The sequence below is a fragment of the Rhinolophus hipposideros genome (genome assembly GCF_964194185.1).
Source record: "Rhinolophus hipposideros genome assembly, chromosome: 20".
NCBI classification, from domain to species: Eukaryota; Metazoa; Chordata; class Mammalia; order Chiroptera; family Rhinolophidae; genus Rhinolophus; species Rhinolophus hipposideros.
In genome coordinates, this window is record NC_138066.1 from 14,499,404 (window position 1) to 14,517,187 (window position 17,784).

Here is a 17,784-nt window from a genome sequence, read left to right on the forward strand (position 1 = left end):
TGCAAAAGGGAATAGTTACAGTGCAGGTCTTGCACTCAGTGGGGCGAGATATGACTTAGCCACATATGTGAAAACAATTCGGGGATTTGTTGATTAAAAGTTCACAGTGTGTCCTCAGTGTAAGGTGGTGAACAACAAAAGCAGTGCCTTTTGGCCTATTCATAGAATCGAGGTATCCAGAACGGAACAAGGGGGAGATGTTCCACTGGGTTCCCTGCCGCCAGATCACACATGGGCACTCCCTCTAGGAGACGTAGTAGTCTCAGTGAAAGTCTTAGGGAAAGAATAAGCAGGATGTTGAGGAGACAGCTGAAGTGAAGGAACAGTTGAAGGAAGTGGGACTGTTTAGCCTACAGAGGGTATAACACCGCCGACTTCAAATAATTTGAGGCCAGTCATACAGAGGCAGAATTAGAGTTTTTTTATGAGGCCCCAGAGGACAGAATTAGAGGCACTCGGAGGCAGATTTGGGCTTAAAAGGCATAGATATTTCTACCAATTAGAAGAGAAAAAAAATAGAATGGGTTCCCTGGTAGCATACGAGCCCCCTTACAGATAGATCCACGACAGTAACAGACCTCTCGCACAGCAGTCAGGACTGAAAGTTAACAGAGAAAATAAATCTGTTAAGTAGGTAATAATAAAAAATTACTTATATGTTTCTTAAACATTAAGTAATGATGGTTTTAAAAGCTTCCCCAGGGTGTTGAATACTTTCCACTCAAAATATTCAAGAAAGGTAAGGGTTGGATCACAGGGAGATGGTATTGAGGGGGTCCTAGTGTGGCCAGGAACGATAGGTGACTCACTCGGTGGCATATAAATAATAAGATGTTGAGGGCTACTAATGAGCTCAGAGAAGATGAATGAAGTGTAGGCCTAGCCAATAGGTGCTGAAGGGACAACTGCGCATGTGGAAGAGGTTAGTGTCAGCCTCTCTGGCCTGAAAATTCTGTGAAGTCAAGGGCTGCATCTGCCTTGTTCTCTCATGTGTGCCCAGGATGTCTAGCCTAGTCCCTGTCACATAGTAGGGCCTTGGGGAAAACTTTGTGGACAGTAGGCTGGCAGGCTGGAAAAAGGCTTCTTGAAAGGAAAGGCTTCTTCTCAAACTTAAAGGAAGAGAAAGGAATTGATTGTGTAAAGGTAAAGTCACTGTAGGTGGGGGGATAATCTGTAAAGTCTGATCGGTGCAGAGGGAAGCAGGTAGCCGTGCAGGGAAATACGGAGCAGGTTGCCTGAGGCTTGGAGTTGAGGCCTGGGCAATAATAGCAAGAAGTGCGGGTGGTGATGCACAGTGGGGACAAGTGGGGGGTGGGGCGTAGAGGGCTGGCACAGATCGTCGGAAGCACTGAGAGAGATTGGGATTTCGTTTTGTAGCAGGGCTGAGCACAGGGAATTCTCCTCCTTAGGACCCTCTGCCTAAAACGTATAAAGATAGAGCAGTGTGCCAGGTCTCCATAAGGAGCTTTTCTTCTCCTCAGGCTGTGTCTTCCTCTTCCCTTGGGGAAAAGGAATGAGAACTGTGCCCCCTGAGTGCTGTAGGTAATGTATGGGGTGGGAGGAGTGGGTATTTCTCTCTTGATACAGGAAATCTTTGAGGTGCCTGATCTAAATGGGCCCGACCTCCACTCCCCCCTGCAGCAGGGACTTGGCTTTGTTCTCTACTGAATCCTCAGTGTCTAGAATTGTGCCTAGTGCACACAGTAGGCGCTTACAAATATTTGTTGAATCGAACGCTGCAGATGTCTCAGAAAGGGCGCTTTCCCTGCACCCCCACATGCACACAAAATAAATAAAATTAGGAGCAAATTCGGTAAAGGGGCCTAAACACAAACCTAAGGGGTGGTCGCCTGATCGTGTCTGTCTACAAGGCAAATAAGAGTGTGGCTCAGAGCAACGAGAGCCCCAGAAACGTTGCTCCTGGCCCAGAACTAGCTGGCAGTGCAGAAGCAGACTGCATGTGGATATGTGCAGACTGAGACAGGCGTGCGGACTTGCGTCCCCAGGGGCTGAGCTTGTAGCCTCCCCTGCTGGTTCAGTAAGTGAGGGCCCCAGCGCCTGTTCCAGGTTTCAGACCAGCTGAAGCCGGCCAGACCCGAAAGGCTCGTGTTGGCAGTGCCAGTATCCGCCCCTAACCCCGCCAATGTGGGTGGCTGCTCTCAGAGCACTCTGCCGGGGAAGCCGATTGGACTGCAGCCCGAGCTTCCACTGCCTATAGTTTGCTCTGTGACGCACTCACTGTTGAGAGTGCACCTTACTCATACGGCTGGAGCGCAGAGCTCTAGAAGAAAATAGTTTCTTTTCGTGAGGGAACGGTTCAAGAAGAGCAAGTTGTACTCTGCCCAGGAGTGCCCATTCTCCTATCTGGCTTTGTTCAGAATGTTCAAGTTCAGGAAAAGCAGGTGGGTAGAAAATGCCTCATTGGGCGGTTTTTCACCATGTCTTTTCTATTGAGAGACCAGAAACAGGACCCAGCTGGTCTTGTTTGAGGAGGATGCCGTTTAACAAAAGCGGAGCCACCACCCACAGCCCAGGATGAAGGGACCAGGTGGGCAAGGCGATTGTGATGTTCACTGCAGGTTGTTTTCCTCATGTGTGCACTGGTGGTGTGCTTGTCCTAAAACCAAGGTCCGTGGGCCTCGCTAGAGTCCTGTAGAATGCATGCCTGCCTCTGGTTAGGTACAGGAAGCATTTTGGAGAACAGGATGAGGGCTAGCTAGAGAGAGGCTGGGCCTTCCCTCTACCAAGTGACCTGCCCAGCAGCCTGAATCCAGCACCTTAGCTCTAAATAAAATATTTCAGCAACTTCAACACCCAGGTGAGCATCCCAGGGCCTCGCCCCTCCTCCCTAGGCTGTGTGCCAGCCCCACGTTTCCTTCCTTACCTCTGAGTCTGGCTTCCACACATCGTGGTGGTGTTAGGCAGGGCGCCCTCCTACCTCTGAGCAGAGTAAGACAGCCAGGAAGGAAAAAAGTCACAGCCACTCGTCTGTTGAGCACTTACTGGGCTTAGGCACTTTGCCAAATTTTTATATGTATTATCTCTTTTAAACCTCACAAACAACTTGAGCAAACAGGCTCAGAGACGTTAAGTAACTTGTCAGAGGACACACAGCCAGGAAGTGACAGTTAAGACTTGAACGCAGGTTCCTATCTTAAGATCGCAGGGTCAGGTCTCATAGACTGACTGAAGCCCTGGCCCTTGAACAACTAACTCCCTGTATTGCTTCAACTCGCGTCTTCCCAGAATGGACCCGTTTTCCCTGCTGTACTTACCTCCTCCCTGCCAGTGTATGCTCCCCAATGCTCTCCCAACTCTCTCTCCCGTGGGAACATAATCTCCCTCTCAGTAGCCAAGTACCTGCACCTTTCGGAGTTTACAGTAAAACTATTGGAGTAGCTTCTACCCCCACCACCGAGTGTTCCCACCCAACCATTTGCCAGTTCCCACACATCCTCTCTGAGACTTAAGGCCGGTGCACACACACACACAGTGGACATGGATGGGGTGAGCCATACTGGCTGATTAGTAACGGCCCACATTGCCTCCGCTAAGAAGGAAACAGCTGTTGGGACAGACACGTGGAATGGTGTGATTGCTGTGGGTTGGCTGATGATGTTAGCATTTCATCTTGTGACCTATTGACCCCTCAGCTAGCACAGACCAATCATAGAATTAGGGAGGGCTGGGTCTGGACATTGGGATCAAAAGGGACTGAGGGAGAGACCTATGCTTAGCTGCCTTGCACAGAAATGAGACTCTCCTGCAGCAGGAATAGGGAAAGAGTGAAATACTGATTGAGTTGATCCCCTTGGACAGTATGCCCAGGGGCTGGCAGGATATGTATCTGGCACCAGGACCCAGGCCTTGCCTCCCTCTGACCCCTTTGTCAGCCCCTGCGCTGGTGCTTCCTTTCTCTGCCCTCTGACCCTTTCTCGCAATTCAGTGCAACTTGTTCTGGTTGAGGTAGGCTTCGAATGTCTGTCTCCCCCTCGAAACTGCTGCCTCTGTCTTCAGAGTGATTGTGCGTCCGTCCGTCTGTCTGTCGGTGTGGCCAGCTTCCCTCCTGCCTCTGGAGTCTGCTCCCTGCCTCGAAACCCCTCCCCCTAGGAATGTGAATAAACCATTTCCTCCGCCCTCCCAGCTCCAGAGGATTCCCTGGGTCGGAACTTTTCATTGGCAGATCTCTCCTTAGGCTGACCCACCCTTGGCCACTACAGAATTGTCCTACCCACCCTTCAGTCTCCTGTGAGGGTGAGTCGTGCATAACTAGAGGTTCCCAGTTAGTGAAAACAGTTTAGTCTGAGTTCAGTTTCTTGTAGCCAATCCTGTAGGTTGGGCTCATTAAAGATGATAATTAACCCATTGCTAATTGACCTCAGAAGCCAGCCAAGCAGCCTGTATTTTACCAGCCTTGGTGGTGGATTTGTAGGCTATTTTAAGGTTTCTTAATAATCTCAGCAAGACTTCACTTTCCTGTCTGCATCTTATTTGCTCTAAGGACATTCTGTAAAATTAACAAGCTATAAAGTTTGATTGAAGGTTTCAACAAATGTGAGAATAATTGACTCCATTTAGAGAAACAAGAAAAAAACCTGTAAACTTGAGTTTGTAGGGGAAAACCCATGTGATTTTTCTCTTTAACCAGAGGAGCAATAGCAAGCAAGACTTTTTAAGACCAGAAAAAATAGAACTGGCTGATAATGCAAGTTTAAATTCTTATTCCCCCCAACCAAAAGTGCAGAAAAAATTTTTTGCAAAACCTAACCAGCCACTATAGTGTTTGTGCCTTCCAAGAGGCCTGTATGGAGAACTGGGCCCCAAAAGTGATGGAGTGAGTCCCTCATTCCCTGGAGCTGTGTCCAGAGAAGCCTGGTTCGGCTCTAACCCCTCCTCCTGTTCCCTATGTTCCCTAGCCAGAAGCGGGGAGAGCGGGGGGGGGGGGGGGGGGGGGGGGGGGGTCTCCCTGTCCTGCTCTGAGGTTGGTTAAATCTTACGGCTCAGAGTACATCAGTCCCTGGCACCTGTGCTCAGTTCCCTTCTCTCTCTCACCCTCCCCTGTCTTCCCTAAGGCAGCTTAGGTCACTTTTTCTGTTCCTTCCTGGGCATCTCTGCCCAGGCCGGGCATGTGCCCTGCGGAGTACCTGTGGAGAGTCACCAGTTTTCAGAGAATTCCATTCTTGATTTATCCACCCCTCTGCTAAGGTGCCCCAGACTGTTAATCAGTCTACATTCCCTCTTCTCTGTTGACCTAGAGGCATCTTCCTTTTTTCCTCAAGACCTAAGCTTCCTCTTAGCTCCAACCACCACACTCCCGTGCATACTCACATTATCTCTTTCTAAGGAACTGAGCCTGGGACGGCCAGACTCCTGTATCACTTTGCCACATCTCACTTTCAGTTTTCCTTTCCACTGGGTTCTTGCATGTGGACCTGATCTGGGTGATAACGGGAGCCCTGAAGCTAGAGGTTTCAGTTCCCACTGATGGGGCGCGCTGTCTCAGATGGTAGTCAGGGGAAGGGAGAGGGGCTTTCTCTGGGTGCCTTTCTTTGCGGCTCTTCCCTGACCTAAAGCCCCAGTATTCTTTTCATAGCTGACTGCAATGATTCGTGAGAGATTTTGTCCATTCACTTTGGAGTTCCTGATAATCTCCTCCGCAGTGAGTCTCCCTCCAGAAGGGGCATGACCGCCACTGAGAAGGTGCTGGGTCCCAGGTTCCCTAGGGTATTCCCTGGCCAGCAGCCCTTTTACCCACCTCTAGCCCCAGTCCAACGCAACCAGTTAACAGCTCAGGAAGGAAGCCTCCTGCCCAGCTTTCTCCTCTAGAGAATCTAGAGTTTGCCCAGAGCTACAATGTACATACCACTTACATTCTCTGTTTTTCATTGATATAGAATGGAAAAATGTACTCATGAACAGAGCTGTTGTGGGGATTATGTCATAGACTTCATCTGGACTCCTTCCTCTCCGAGCAGGGAGCCTAGCTTTAACCCCTCTCCTACCAGGAAGTCCTCCGTGGCCAAAGATCACCTCCAACTTGGCTCTTTGTGGGTTGTTTGAAGGGTTTCTTCTGTCATGTTGTCCCTTATTAATCATATTTAAACTGTCCCCCACCCCCCACCGACTCAAGTGCTGGAGGCTTCGTCTAAGAGAATATTCCCATAAACCACCTATAGAACTGTGGTCCTCACCTCACTGGGCTCGTTCCTCCTACCTTAAAGCAGAGTGCTTTAGCCGATAGGCCAGCGGGCTAGAGACAGAAGACTTCTCTGTGTCCCTAGACTTTCTGCCTCCAGTTCCCCATCTACCAAATAGCTAGAACCTCATTTCTCACGCCCACAGTACACTTTGGAAACCTAAGGAGACTGTGTGCAACTTTGGTTGTTCTCCCTGGTGGTTGGATTGCAAAGGAGTGGGGACACTCTTCTTAAAGACTGGGTGACATTTTCTTTTTCCAAACACGTAGAATCCTTTTCAGGCCTCTTAGCACCAGCTCAGAGACCCCAATGGATCAAGGCCCTTTTGAGAATCAGCCAGGAGTTCCCTTGCCCTTGCCCTTGCCCTTGCCCTTGCCCTTGCCCTTGCCCTTGCCCTTGCCCTTGCCCTTGCCCTAGGGAAGAGACTGATGGCCATAGCAGACAAAATCCGCAAGGAAACCAAGTGCCTTCTAAAAAAGGTGAAAATGAAAATGGGGACATGGGGGCACTCCTCTTCGCTTTTGAGTCCCCATGAATGACACTTCCCCCTGATCCTCTAAGGACGTACTGCAGGCAGGGTCAGGATGTCTGCATCCCTGGGTCCCGCTGTGCCCTGGAAATCCCCGTCTCCAGGAGTCCCACGTCCACACATGCGGCCTTTCTCCCTCTTGGCCAGGAATCACACACTTCCTGAGCCATCCGGCATGCCACCCAGCCTGTGCTCTAACAGCGGGAATTTTCCTGCCCTCCTGTCATTGCACACACTCCTCTTCTGGGCAGATTTCTGCTGCACATTGCAGGAATGCCAGCCTGCCTCTCACCATCCAGGTGATGCCAAGGACCATGGCAAGCTTGTTCTCTGTACTCCTCCCACCCCTTAGCCCCCACCTCCTTACCATTCAGTAGTAGCAGCCTCCCACCAAAAAGGAAAGTCCTAGACCCATTACATAATTCTCTATGGTGCGAGCAGTAGCTGGGGCATAAGGTCAGAGGTCATAGTGGGGTCAGGTGGCTGACACACACTGTAACGACAAGGTGGTTAAAATTAGACCACAGAGAGGAAACTGGCAGTCTTGTGGAAATGCAGAAGTTTCCTCTGCAAGTGAGAGGCTGGGGATGCAGGGAGGCCACTGTGCGTGCTGCCTGCCAGGCTATTACTCATTTCAGCTCTATTCTTTAATGCCTTTTAGCCCCTGCTTCTGTATTTCTAGCCTTCCTCATCACATGTTTGAATACACGCGATGGAACCCATGGTTACCTGCCCTGGCCCAAGAGAGCTTCCTTCCTCCTTCAAGGAGATAAGCCCAGGACTGGGCATGCCAAGCCCAGGACCTCTATTCTTTCTGAAGCCTTTTCTGGGTAGCTGAGCACGTTCTACGTCAGCTCCTCAGGTGGAGGTGGTGGAAGTATTTAGCCTAAGATTCAGGCCTATAATGATTCCAGGACCATTGGTGAGGGTGAGCAGGGGCCATTCCTAGGCAGGGAGAGTAGCAGGTTTGCCTGAGAGAGATGGCAGAAGACTGGTGTGTGCTGCACTTCCCTGCCAGCCAGCTGGCAAAGTGTGCTCATTCCTACCATGTCCCCGAGGAGATGGATCATGCCCGCCTTGTCCGCACCTTGTGGTACCCAGCGGAGTTTCCCTGTGCCTATCAGCCCTTACCGGGAGCCTCCTGTGTGCCCTGCTGGTCCGTAGCGCCCCTTGCCAGAGAAGCGTGAGGTGTAGTCTTTGCTACCAGTGGGTTTGGGGTTGTTGACTAGGTGAGGGAGATAATAAATGCAGTGCACCTATAAAAGTGAGCAAACAATCAAAGGCAGACCCAAGTTAGTACTTCACTGTGTGATACAGACCTAGAAGTCCCTTTCACCTTATAGAGTGGGAAAGTACTGGGTGGGGGGGGAGCACTCCACATGGGTGAGCTAGAGTCAATGATGATAAGAAGGGGCTGCCACCCTGTGGCATTTCTGGCCACTGAAGTGTATTTCCCTGCGTGGCTTGGCCTTTACCAGCTTCTGAGTTCCAGATCAAGCAGGGCCCCTCCTTTCCCCTGGTGAGTGCTCTGCCACTACAGAGGAGAGGACCTCAGAGGCTAGAGATGAAGAGAAGGTCATGAGGGGGCGCAAGCAGCGCAGATGGGTTTGCAGGTGAGGCCATCTGTGTGTGGTCTCACGTGAGAAGGACCCCAGACACGGTGACTATGGAAACTTCATCTGAGACACTTACAAATTTGACAATTGTTCAAGATACTGAATTTCATTTCAGCTAAATCAGCCCCAGCTTCTCTGACAGCACTGGTTTATGTGCTGATGTGGCCACATGGGAGCAGGATGGTGTGAACCCCTGGAGGAGCAGAGCTTTGGTGAAACACCCCCCACCTGCTTTGCCTGTCTCCCTTCTCCTGACAACAATTTCCTGCCTGACCCCAGTCTCTTGAGCATGAGAAGCTCTTAGGTGGGGCAGGAACCCGTCAGGGGAAGCCCGAAATGATCTGGCTGAAATGAAACAGCCAAGAAAACCCTCATCATTCATTTTGTACTCAGGCTGAAAGTTCTCCTTTTGGGAGTGTGGAGAGAGGAGAACTGGGAGAAGAAGAATGGAGAGTGGCAGTGAGGGGTACCAGCAAGCTGTATTCTGTGAAAGCCAATGGTTCACACTTCACCCTTCCTTCTATCAATTAGATCCCAAACTAAGAAGAATTTCGTTGAGTGTGTGTGTATATATATATATATATATATATATATATATATATATATATATATATATATATATATCAAGATTTCAGTGAAAGAAAGGCAAGAGCCCAGAAGATACCTGTCATTGGTCCTGAGGTTGTCTGCCACCCTAGCAATGACCTCAGGAGAGATGGTGGCGACTTGCTTCCCTCAGAAATCGATCTTGGTCCTCAACCCACTCTTGGCCCTTGCTCACCATCTCACACGCTCTGCCTCCCTTGCCCAGCAACTTGGATACGTTTCTCATGTGCCCCTCAGCCAATAAACAGTGTCTCTCATCTTCATCTTCCCTTTCGAAAAATGCTGTTTTTCTTCTTTCCCTCCCACCCTGTAGGTTATTGCAGCCGACTGCAAAAGGGTCACAGTGCTGAAGTATTTTCTGGAAGCCCTTTGTGGACAAGAAGAGCCTCTGCTGGCATTCAAGGGTGGAAAATATGTGTCAGTGGCACCCGTCCCAGACACCATGGGAAAGGAAATGGGAAGCCAAGAGGGAAAACAACTGGAAGATGAGGTACTATGCGGGAAGAGGCCGCTGTGGCAGAGGGAAGGCTCCCCTCCCCCCTGCAGCCCTGCTCTACCCAGGGCTTCAGCTTCTACCCCTGGTTATTTATAACCACTCAGGGCAGTGTCAGTGTTAACGTGACCAGCCAACTTAAGAGTGCACTCTGCTGGTGCCCCTTCCTGCCAGTCCCACCCCAGTGCCTCCATCTCACTCTGCTACGAGTTCCAGATGCTTCTTTTTAATGTTGCATTGGAGGAGAAGGGAGGGAAAGAAAGAGTTTAATAATGTGCAGCTCTGGAGGCTTAGGAAAGGCATTGGAGGCGGGGGGTGTTAGGGTTCAGGCTGAGGATCAAGTTTATAGATGTGTGGAGCTCAGTGCAGCACAGGCCTGAACTCCAGCCTCTAGCACACGTACAGGAAGAGCTGACATTGCTGGCCCCGTGTGGAAAATCACCCCCTCCCCCGGCCTGCCCTCCCTCCCTCGTTCCCTCCCTCCCTCTCTCCTGCACATCCTGATGTGATTAAGGAACTCTCCTCTTGTTTGTTTGCCCTTGGTTGTTCCTGTAGCCCTTGCTTCACTCCAGACCATGCGCGCTTGTGTGCGCACGTGTGAGCCAGTGTACCCACCCCTGCTACACCCCGATGGCAGTTGCCCTGCCATGCGTGTATATATCTTTCTGAGGGTGATTGTTGTCATGGGTCTGTATGTGGTGGGTTTGTGTGTCAGTTTAAGTTGAGCACTGCTGCCAGCTTCCCTGCTGTCTGTGGGTTCTGAGTGAATGTGAGTGTGGGATGGTGTCGGCGCATGTATGTGTTTAACATCACTGCCAGCGGCCCTGCTGTGTGTCTGGGTGTGGGTAACTCTGTCTGGGTGTGTGTGCGTGCACAGCTCACTTTTGCCTGATGGTTGATTCTTTCCTTTTTACCCCACAGTGTTAAAGACAGAGGGGCCTTAGGTAGGAAGGAACGTGGGACTTAAGGAAGGGACGGAAGCGATTCTAGCCAGAGGCCAGGTCACCCGTAGGCCAACACAGTCATTTGGCCCGCAGCAGTCTCCAGCGCCTGGTGGAGCAGGGTGGGGTGCAGGGATGAAATCAGCAACAGGCCAGGGAAGCCAGATGTCAGCTGGAAGCTGTCGTTTGTGATCTGAAGCAGTGATAGAGTGGCCACCTTCAGTTCAGAGTCTTCAGAGCAGCAAAGTCTTGGACTGGCTTCATTAGAATAACTGGAGAACCCCACCCCACCCCTGATGACATGGGGCTTCGCTTCCAGGACAGAGGTGGTTCCAGGGATAAAGCTGAGCCCATGATTCCAGACTCTCCAGATGAGACCTGGGCTTGGAATAATGGGAAGGAATGAGCTGGCAACATGGGAGGAGACGGTCGGGTTGCTAAAGCCATCGGTGGGCGTCCAGGCTTCAGGCGGGTCAGAGCAGTGCCACCCCAGCCCTGGGTGCTGTGTAGGGAAGCATGGGTGGGGCAGTGCCTCTTGGTTATCTCACCCACACATTAAGGCTGAGGCAGGCGATGGAAGGTCAGCAAGACTAGCTCTCCAGGATTGCCGTAAGAGACGTCCTCTGGCCAGTGGAGCCTGCGATGCCAAATCCAGTTAGGCAAGCGTGGCCCAGAGAGGGCCTCGGTGTGACAGCTAGGGTGGGGCTCCTCCACGCTTCCAGAGAGCAGACCAGCTCTCCCGTCCCAGATCATGGCTGTGCTACGCCCTCTCTGTCCTTCTAAGTCTTACAGACCAGACAAAGGTTGTGACCCATGCCACACTGCCCACTTCTTCCTTTTCCCACGAGTCTCCTGGGTTCCTTTATGTTAGTGGCCCCTGGGAAACCCTCTGTACCCTGGTCTGTGTAATTTCATAACCCTGCACTTCCTCGTTTGTTGTGAGAGCTGAGCGAACCTCAGACAAGCTTCGCTGACCCTCTTGTGACCTCAGTGAAGCTCATTCCAGGCCCCATGATAACCCAGTGTGTCCCTGATCAGAGCAGGCAGTGGCAGTGTCCCTCCACAGACTGGCCAGCGTCCTGCTCCACTCACTCCAGTCCAGGTTAAGCCTACGAAGAAGGAAGTAAATGTGTCGCGTCTTCCTCCTTCCCATGGCCTGGGCCTCTCTGGAAGTGAACCCTGTGACACTGTCGTCTGCAGGTGGTCAGATGAGTGGTAACTGCAGACAGCACCCAGACCCCTGAGATCTCATCTCCCCAAACTGCGAGACCGAGTCACTTAAGCTGATTGGGAGAGAAGAGGGATATGTTTTTTTTCAGACATTCAGTGCCGTTCCTTTAGGATGCTACCAAAACACCTGTCTTCCCACCCCTGTATCCTGCTCCCAAGACACAGCATCACCTCCCACCCACACACTTTACCAGCCACTTCCAGCCAGAGGATCTATGGGAGCATCCTCTTCAAATGGACAGTTAGAGGAGAGAGCGGTGTGTATGGAACAGGGCCAGGTGTGCCTGTGGCGGGCTTGGCAAAGCTGAGCCACGAAGGGATGGGTCTGGACTCACCATCCAGATTCAGGGCCCCCCCATGCTGCTTGATGTGATCGGTAAGAGCACAGACTTTAGAGCTGGACTCATTAGAGTTCAGATCTCTGCTCTGCCACTTACTAGCTTTGTTACCTTGAGCAAACTAACTCTAAACCTTAGTTTGTTCATTTATAAAATAAGGATGATAATAGCATCTGTTCCATCGGATGTTTTGAGTATTAAATGAGTTAATACATAAAAAGCACGTAGCCCAGTCCTTGGCCAATACTCAGCTCTCAGTAAATGTACCCATTATTGTCATAATCATTGTCAGTGTTATCATCCAGTTAGAAACACGGGAATCCTCTCCTACTAAATCGCTCCCTATTACCCATGCTAACCCTGTCCCTCAAAGGAAGCTCTCTCGGGCAGCTGCATGTTCTCTACTGACCAAGGCCAAAAGGGAGAGAGTGAGGAATGGAGCCTGGGACCACCCGGGGAGCAGTGGCCTCTGAGAGCAGAGGCTGTGAGCAGGGAGGTGCCATCCCTAGGGAAGGCTCCACCAGCCTGGCAGGAGACTCCTGCAGCTAGCCAGCCATCGCCTAGCCTGCCCAGGCCCTCGTAGGGCAGCTGAGCAGGTCGTATCATGCGAGTTCCTGTAGGGGGCCCAGCTGCCCTGACACCACCAAGCTGTGGTCTCACAAAGAAACCAGGGCAAGGTCTTCTGAGCTATAGCGTCTGCTCCCTGACTCTGTCTAGGGCAAGGGAGCTTCCACGCCTGACTCCTGGCTGCTGGCCAGAATTGATTCCTATCCGATCATTAGCATGAATTAGATTTAAATTGGGTTGTTTAACTTTCTCTGTTGATTTCCTTTTGGTGATTTCAAAATGCAAATAGACCCAAAGTTTGACTTCATGAGTGTGTGCAAAGGAGAATGAAGAGCTGCGAGTATAAGCATAGAAGTATATATGTGTGTGTTAGTGACTTACGGTGTGGATCTATGACTGTGGGATTCGAAAAGAGCCCTAGAGGGCAAAAGGGAGTGATTGGTGGGGAGAGGGAGTGACAGCTTCTTTTTACCCCCTCACACCTTGGGGCCCTTTCGAGGACTGATCTGAATAAGCCTGGAGTGGGGGTGCCGGGAGGATAGAAGGGTAGGTCTGGTCTCAGTGCCGTCCATGGGCTCACAGTCTCCTCTCTCCCCTGGCCTGCCCAAAAGGAGGAGGACGTGGTGATTGAAGACTTCGAAGAAGATTCAGAGGCTGAAGGCAGCGGGGGCGAGGATGACATCAGGGAGCTTCGGGCCAAGAAGCTGGCTCTGGCCAGGAAGATAGCCGAGCAGCAGCGTCGCCAAGAAAAGATTCAGGTAGGGCCTGCGGGAGTGGTTGTCATCAGGGTGCTACTGTACAGGGAGGAAGGAGGTGTGTTGGGAGTCAGGACGAGCAGCACACTCTGAGGAAGTCAGAGTGTCCTGCCTGGTTCGACCCTCGTTTTCTTTCTCCGTCACTAAATTCTGGTAGTACATTTGGTTCCTGGAGGCTCCCTCCTCCTGGGCTCCAAGGGGCAGGAGCAGGTTCTTCTCAGAGAATCCAACAAAGGCTTCTTCCCCAGCGATGATCTGTGAATACACACCACACATGCACGATCTCCCACACAATTTCAGGAGTTTCAGAGTTCCCCTGAACTTTATCCAGACACTCCCAGAGAGGCCAGGGATTCTCTGTTGAAAACACCTGTTCTCGGGGGAGAAGAGGTTGTGGTCACAGTCTATTGATCTGGGTTCCCAGTGTGATGGCCAATCCCCTCTGCAGGACACTCTTACTCCTCGCAGAGAGACACTGCTTGACCTCCACACAAGGGTTCCTCCACCATTTGCCCTCTCATGGACCCACACTTCAACTTCCAGCAAGTTTTCCTTTATGGCACTCCCAGGTCTGCCTTCTTGCACTGTGAGCTCACGTCCTCTTATCTGGGTCTCAGGATAGATAGAGAAGAGCCAGTCATGCTCCTCCGTTTGACTATGTGCATGGGGAAGCATCAAGCCTCGTTAGCAATGTCTGTTTTCTTCTCTCTCTCCAGCCACCCCTCCCTCGCCTTTGGCAGCGGCCTCAGGGCACGTGGTCAGGAGACCTGATCACAGTCTGGGCTCCAGCACTTACTAGCTTTGTGACTTTGGGCAGATTGTTTGATTTCTCAGAGCCTGTTTCCTCTGCTGTAAAATTAAAGTGGTAACAGCACCTACCTCTTAGAATTGCTGTGAGGCCCACAGAAGCTGGCATACATAAAGCACTTAGCACAGTTCCTGCCTGGCACATAGTTTGTGTTCCATAAACGGTCACTGGAGTCTGAGATTAGTCTAATCACCCATCAGACCAAGCCCTGCCCTGGGAAGGGAATACATACCAGTTGGGAGCCATCATTCTTTCGTCATATTCATGTCCCCCTGCACACTGGAATCAAGTGTGTGATACCTCTGCCCACGTCGTCCGCCGTGGTGTGGCTGCCCCCTCAGCCCTCTGTGGTCTGTGTGTGATTCTGGTGCAGCCCACAAAGCAGCTTCATCCTCACACTGTCTTTCCTCCTGTCCTGAGGCTCTTTTTTCCTTACCATCAGTCTTCTCAAAAGTTCTGTCTGTACTCAACCTCTGTTTCTTGACTCAACCCAGCACATATTAATACCTGTCAGGCCGAGGCCCCCGTCATAGTTGGCTTCCCCGTAGCTTTGGACCCTGAAGCTGCTTCCCTCCAGCCTCGCCTCAGCACCAGTGGACCCTCGTCTTCTCTCTCTCTGTTGACCTAGGCTTCCTCACCACCATTCTTTTCTTGGTCTCTTCCTTCCTCTCTGTTGCTTCTTAGTCTCAGCACATAGTTGACACTCGGCACATATTTGTTCAGTGACTTAATAGATGGTAGGAATTAGAGCATCACCTTAAATCCCCACTGGCTTCTAACCCCTCGGCCTGATTCTTTATCAAACCCTTCTGTTCACTCATTCATTCTCTTCTCTCTATTCCTGCTGCCACTACTGCTGTTCTAGTCCGGGGACCGACTTGAATTATAGTAGTGGAGGCCTCTGCTTTGCACAACTCCAGGGGGTGTCATTGGCCTTGGAGTCTGTGAATGGCAGCTCCTAGAATTGTGCAGTACACAGTCTGCATGGTGGGCTCCCTGCCGCCCCTGCACCTTACATGTTTTCACCGTTCTCTTCCCAAAAGAGCCACTCCCCTGCTCAGAAATCATCAGTGCCTTTGCTTAGCCGATGTAATAAAGTCTAATTCCTTATGGTTCCCAACGTCTTCTCCCATCCCCCATGAGCCCTTACTAGCTATATGACATTGTGCAAATTATTTAACTTCTCTGAGTGTCTTTTCCCGTCTATCAGATTAAAGTTGGAACGGCACCTACCTCATACCTCAGAAAGACAGTGCATGTAAAGTGCCTGTCCAGACCCAGATCCTGTCTGGGCCACAGCGCTGATCTTCCCCTTTGCTCGCTGTCCCCACACGTGCTCTGCCCTTCCCCACTCTCACGTCTTTGTTTATGCTGTTCCCCCAAATCGAGAAAAAACCCTTTTTTCTGCTCCACATTTCCTGTTACCTGTTTAAATTCTATTCCTCCTTCAGTCCCCAGATGAAACTCCATCTCCCCAGTGAAGCCTTCCCTGATTTCCCCTAGGAGGAATTAATCTCTCTCTGCTCAGTGTTCCTGTAGCACTGATTTATACTTCATGTGTGAAACTTATATCCCGTCTCGTATTACGCTTCTTTCTGGGCTTGTTCCCCTGCTGTACTGTGAACTCCTTGGAATCAGGTACCGTGTCTTCAGCTCAGCTGAGTAAATGGTGGTGAGCATCTACTGTGCTGGTGGTGGTCAGCAGACACAGGCGTGAACAGAGTCCCATGGCAGAGGGCAGTGGGCTGGAGAACCCAGTCATGTGACGTGTGAGCGCGCTGTTACCAGACAAAAGGGAAGGATAGCGTGCTGTGGGCGCACGTGCTGCGGGTACATGGCCCTGCCTGGAGCGCCGGGTTTGGCCCAGCCTCTGGCAACAGGCAGCACCTTGCAAATAGGAGGTCATTCATGAGGCTGGACTCACGGTGCCTGTGGCTGCCCTGTCAAGAAGCCTGATGTCCCCCTCACCTTCTTTAGAGCAGGCTGCTCGGGCCCAGGCACCGAGGGCCTGCTGCGGGCTGGCTGGGGCTTGGGTTGTTGTGGCCCCTTTAAGAACAGGCCCCACATGAACTGCTGCTGGCGGCCCTGCCTCCTGTCAGCCTTCTTCCTCCAGCCTCACAGCCACAGGAGGATTTCTCAGCAGAGGAAAAATTCCCCCCTTCCCTTCTCCCCCCCCCTTTAATGCCCGGGGCCCTTCACTTCCATAATTCTTCATTTTCCAGCCTTGAACGTAAGCCAGACACATCTGTCTGGCCATATGCGTGAACCCTGGAGTCTGTGCCGAGGTGGCTGTAAAACAGGGCCGGTGAAGGCCCTTCTGGGAGAGCACACACATGTGTGTGCCCTCGGGCCATTGGCTCCTTGCCCAGAACCACGGGGCTGCAGTGCTCCAAGCCTATGTTAACCTTTTCTTATTTTTCCTCTTTTTGTTTAATTTAAGGGGGGAAAATCCCAAGGAAAAGGTATAAATTGTCCTGGGAGTGGGGGAGAGGCTCCTAACTAGAGAGGCCATTATTGTTGGCAGGTACTTGGGTCACACTAATACAATAAGGAAGAGAAGAGCATCGAGTGAATTAAGATCGGAGAGATGGGCTGTAAATTACACTGCTCTGAACTCCATCAGTCTCCAGGGGTGTTAACCGAGAGGTGTAAGGCAAGTCCCCCGCTCCCAGCGCCTTTTACAGATGCAGCAAAACAGGAACCACACATGTTTGGGGAAGGGGATATGAAGATGGGGTTGAAAAAAATCTTCCTGGCCCCCATGATGGCTATAAAGTCCAACTGAGATTTTGAGCTATAGCCACACCCCCACTTTCCTGCTCACACCTAGACCCCTGGGCCCAAGCTCATCTGTGGGGCTGGGGGAGGTGAGGCCTGGCCTCCCTGTGCAGCCTGTCCTTCCCTGTTTCCGGCATTGCACAGGGGCTGGTGAGTGGGGCCGACTGGAGGTCAGAAAAGGGGTGTGGGCAGCTCTCAGGGCCTGTGCAGCTGGAGCCCCGGCTCCCAGGCAGACCCTTGGATGCTGGGGGGCCAAGTCCGCCCACCCGGGGCTTTGAGGCCACACTCTTCTAGGCTTTGCCTGTTGTTTGAGACAGATGGCTTCATACTGGGTGGGTTCTTCCCACCTTGCTGCTTTCCACCTGAGTTCCTTTCGTTCCCATTGCCATTCTTGGGAGGTGTCCAGAGACCACAGCAAGGTACATGGTTTGTCTGGGAAATTGGTCCGAAGTGTTTCATTCCTAACTAGAGCCCCAGGGCAAAGCAGTCACTGAAAATCCTCCTCCAGGCATGAGGCGTGGCCTCTTGGCACCTCGTACTGGCCCTGTGATTCCCCCGCCGCCTCTGCCTCCACGAGGCTTTGCTGTGATTTGTGCTGCTGTCGGGCGGGGTCAGGTTTCCTGAGCAATTGCAAACATCCCACCTGAAACATAACAGGCTCTTCCTCTGGCCACAGCTATTGTTTCCCTCTGCATTATGGCCACAGTCTTGCTCTGTAGCCAGCAATGACATGTGTTCTGAAAATAGCTTCTCTCCCCTGTCCCCTTCCCGCCCACCCACCCTCCTGAAGATGCAGTCACTCCTTTGTGGTGGCCCCGGGAGTTTCTAAATATAGCTTCAACCCTATCACGCTGCCACCCAGCTGTGGGGGGGAGGCACTGTGGAACAATGGGGCATGCACAGAGCCCCCCACACCTGTATGGAAG

At 51.7% G+C, this 17,784-nt stretch overlaps 1 protein-coding gene across 3 annotated transcripts in view; it reads left to right on the forward strand.

Moving 5' to 3' along the window:
* SMG6 (SMG6 nonsense mediated mRNA decay factor) overlaps nt 1–17,784 on the forward strand; it is a 188,931-nt gene that overhangs the window by 157,670 nt on the left and 13,477 nt on the right. For all 3 annotated transcript variants that reach the window (XM_081027244.1, XM_081027245.1, XM_081027246.1), the window contains exons 14-15: nt 9,262–9,438; nt 13,129–13,275. In XM_081027244.1, coding sequence (XP_080883370.1) covers nt 9,262–9,438; nt 13,129–13,275 — 324 coding nt within the window. The remainder of the gene's footprint in view (nt 1–9,261; nt 9,439–13,128; nt 13,276–17,784) is intronic.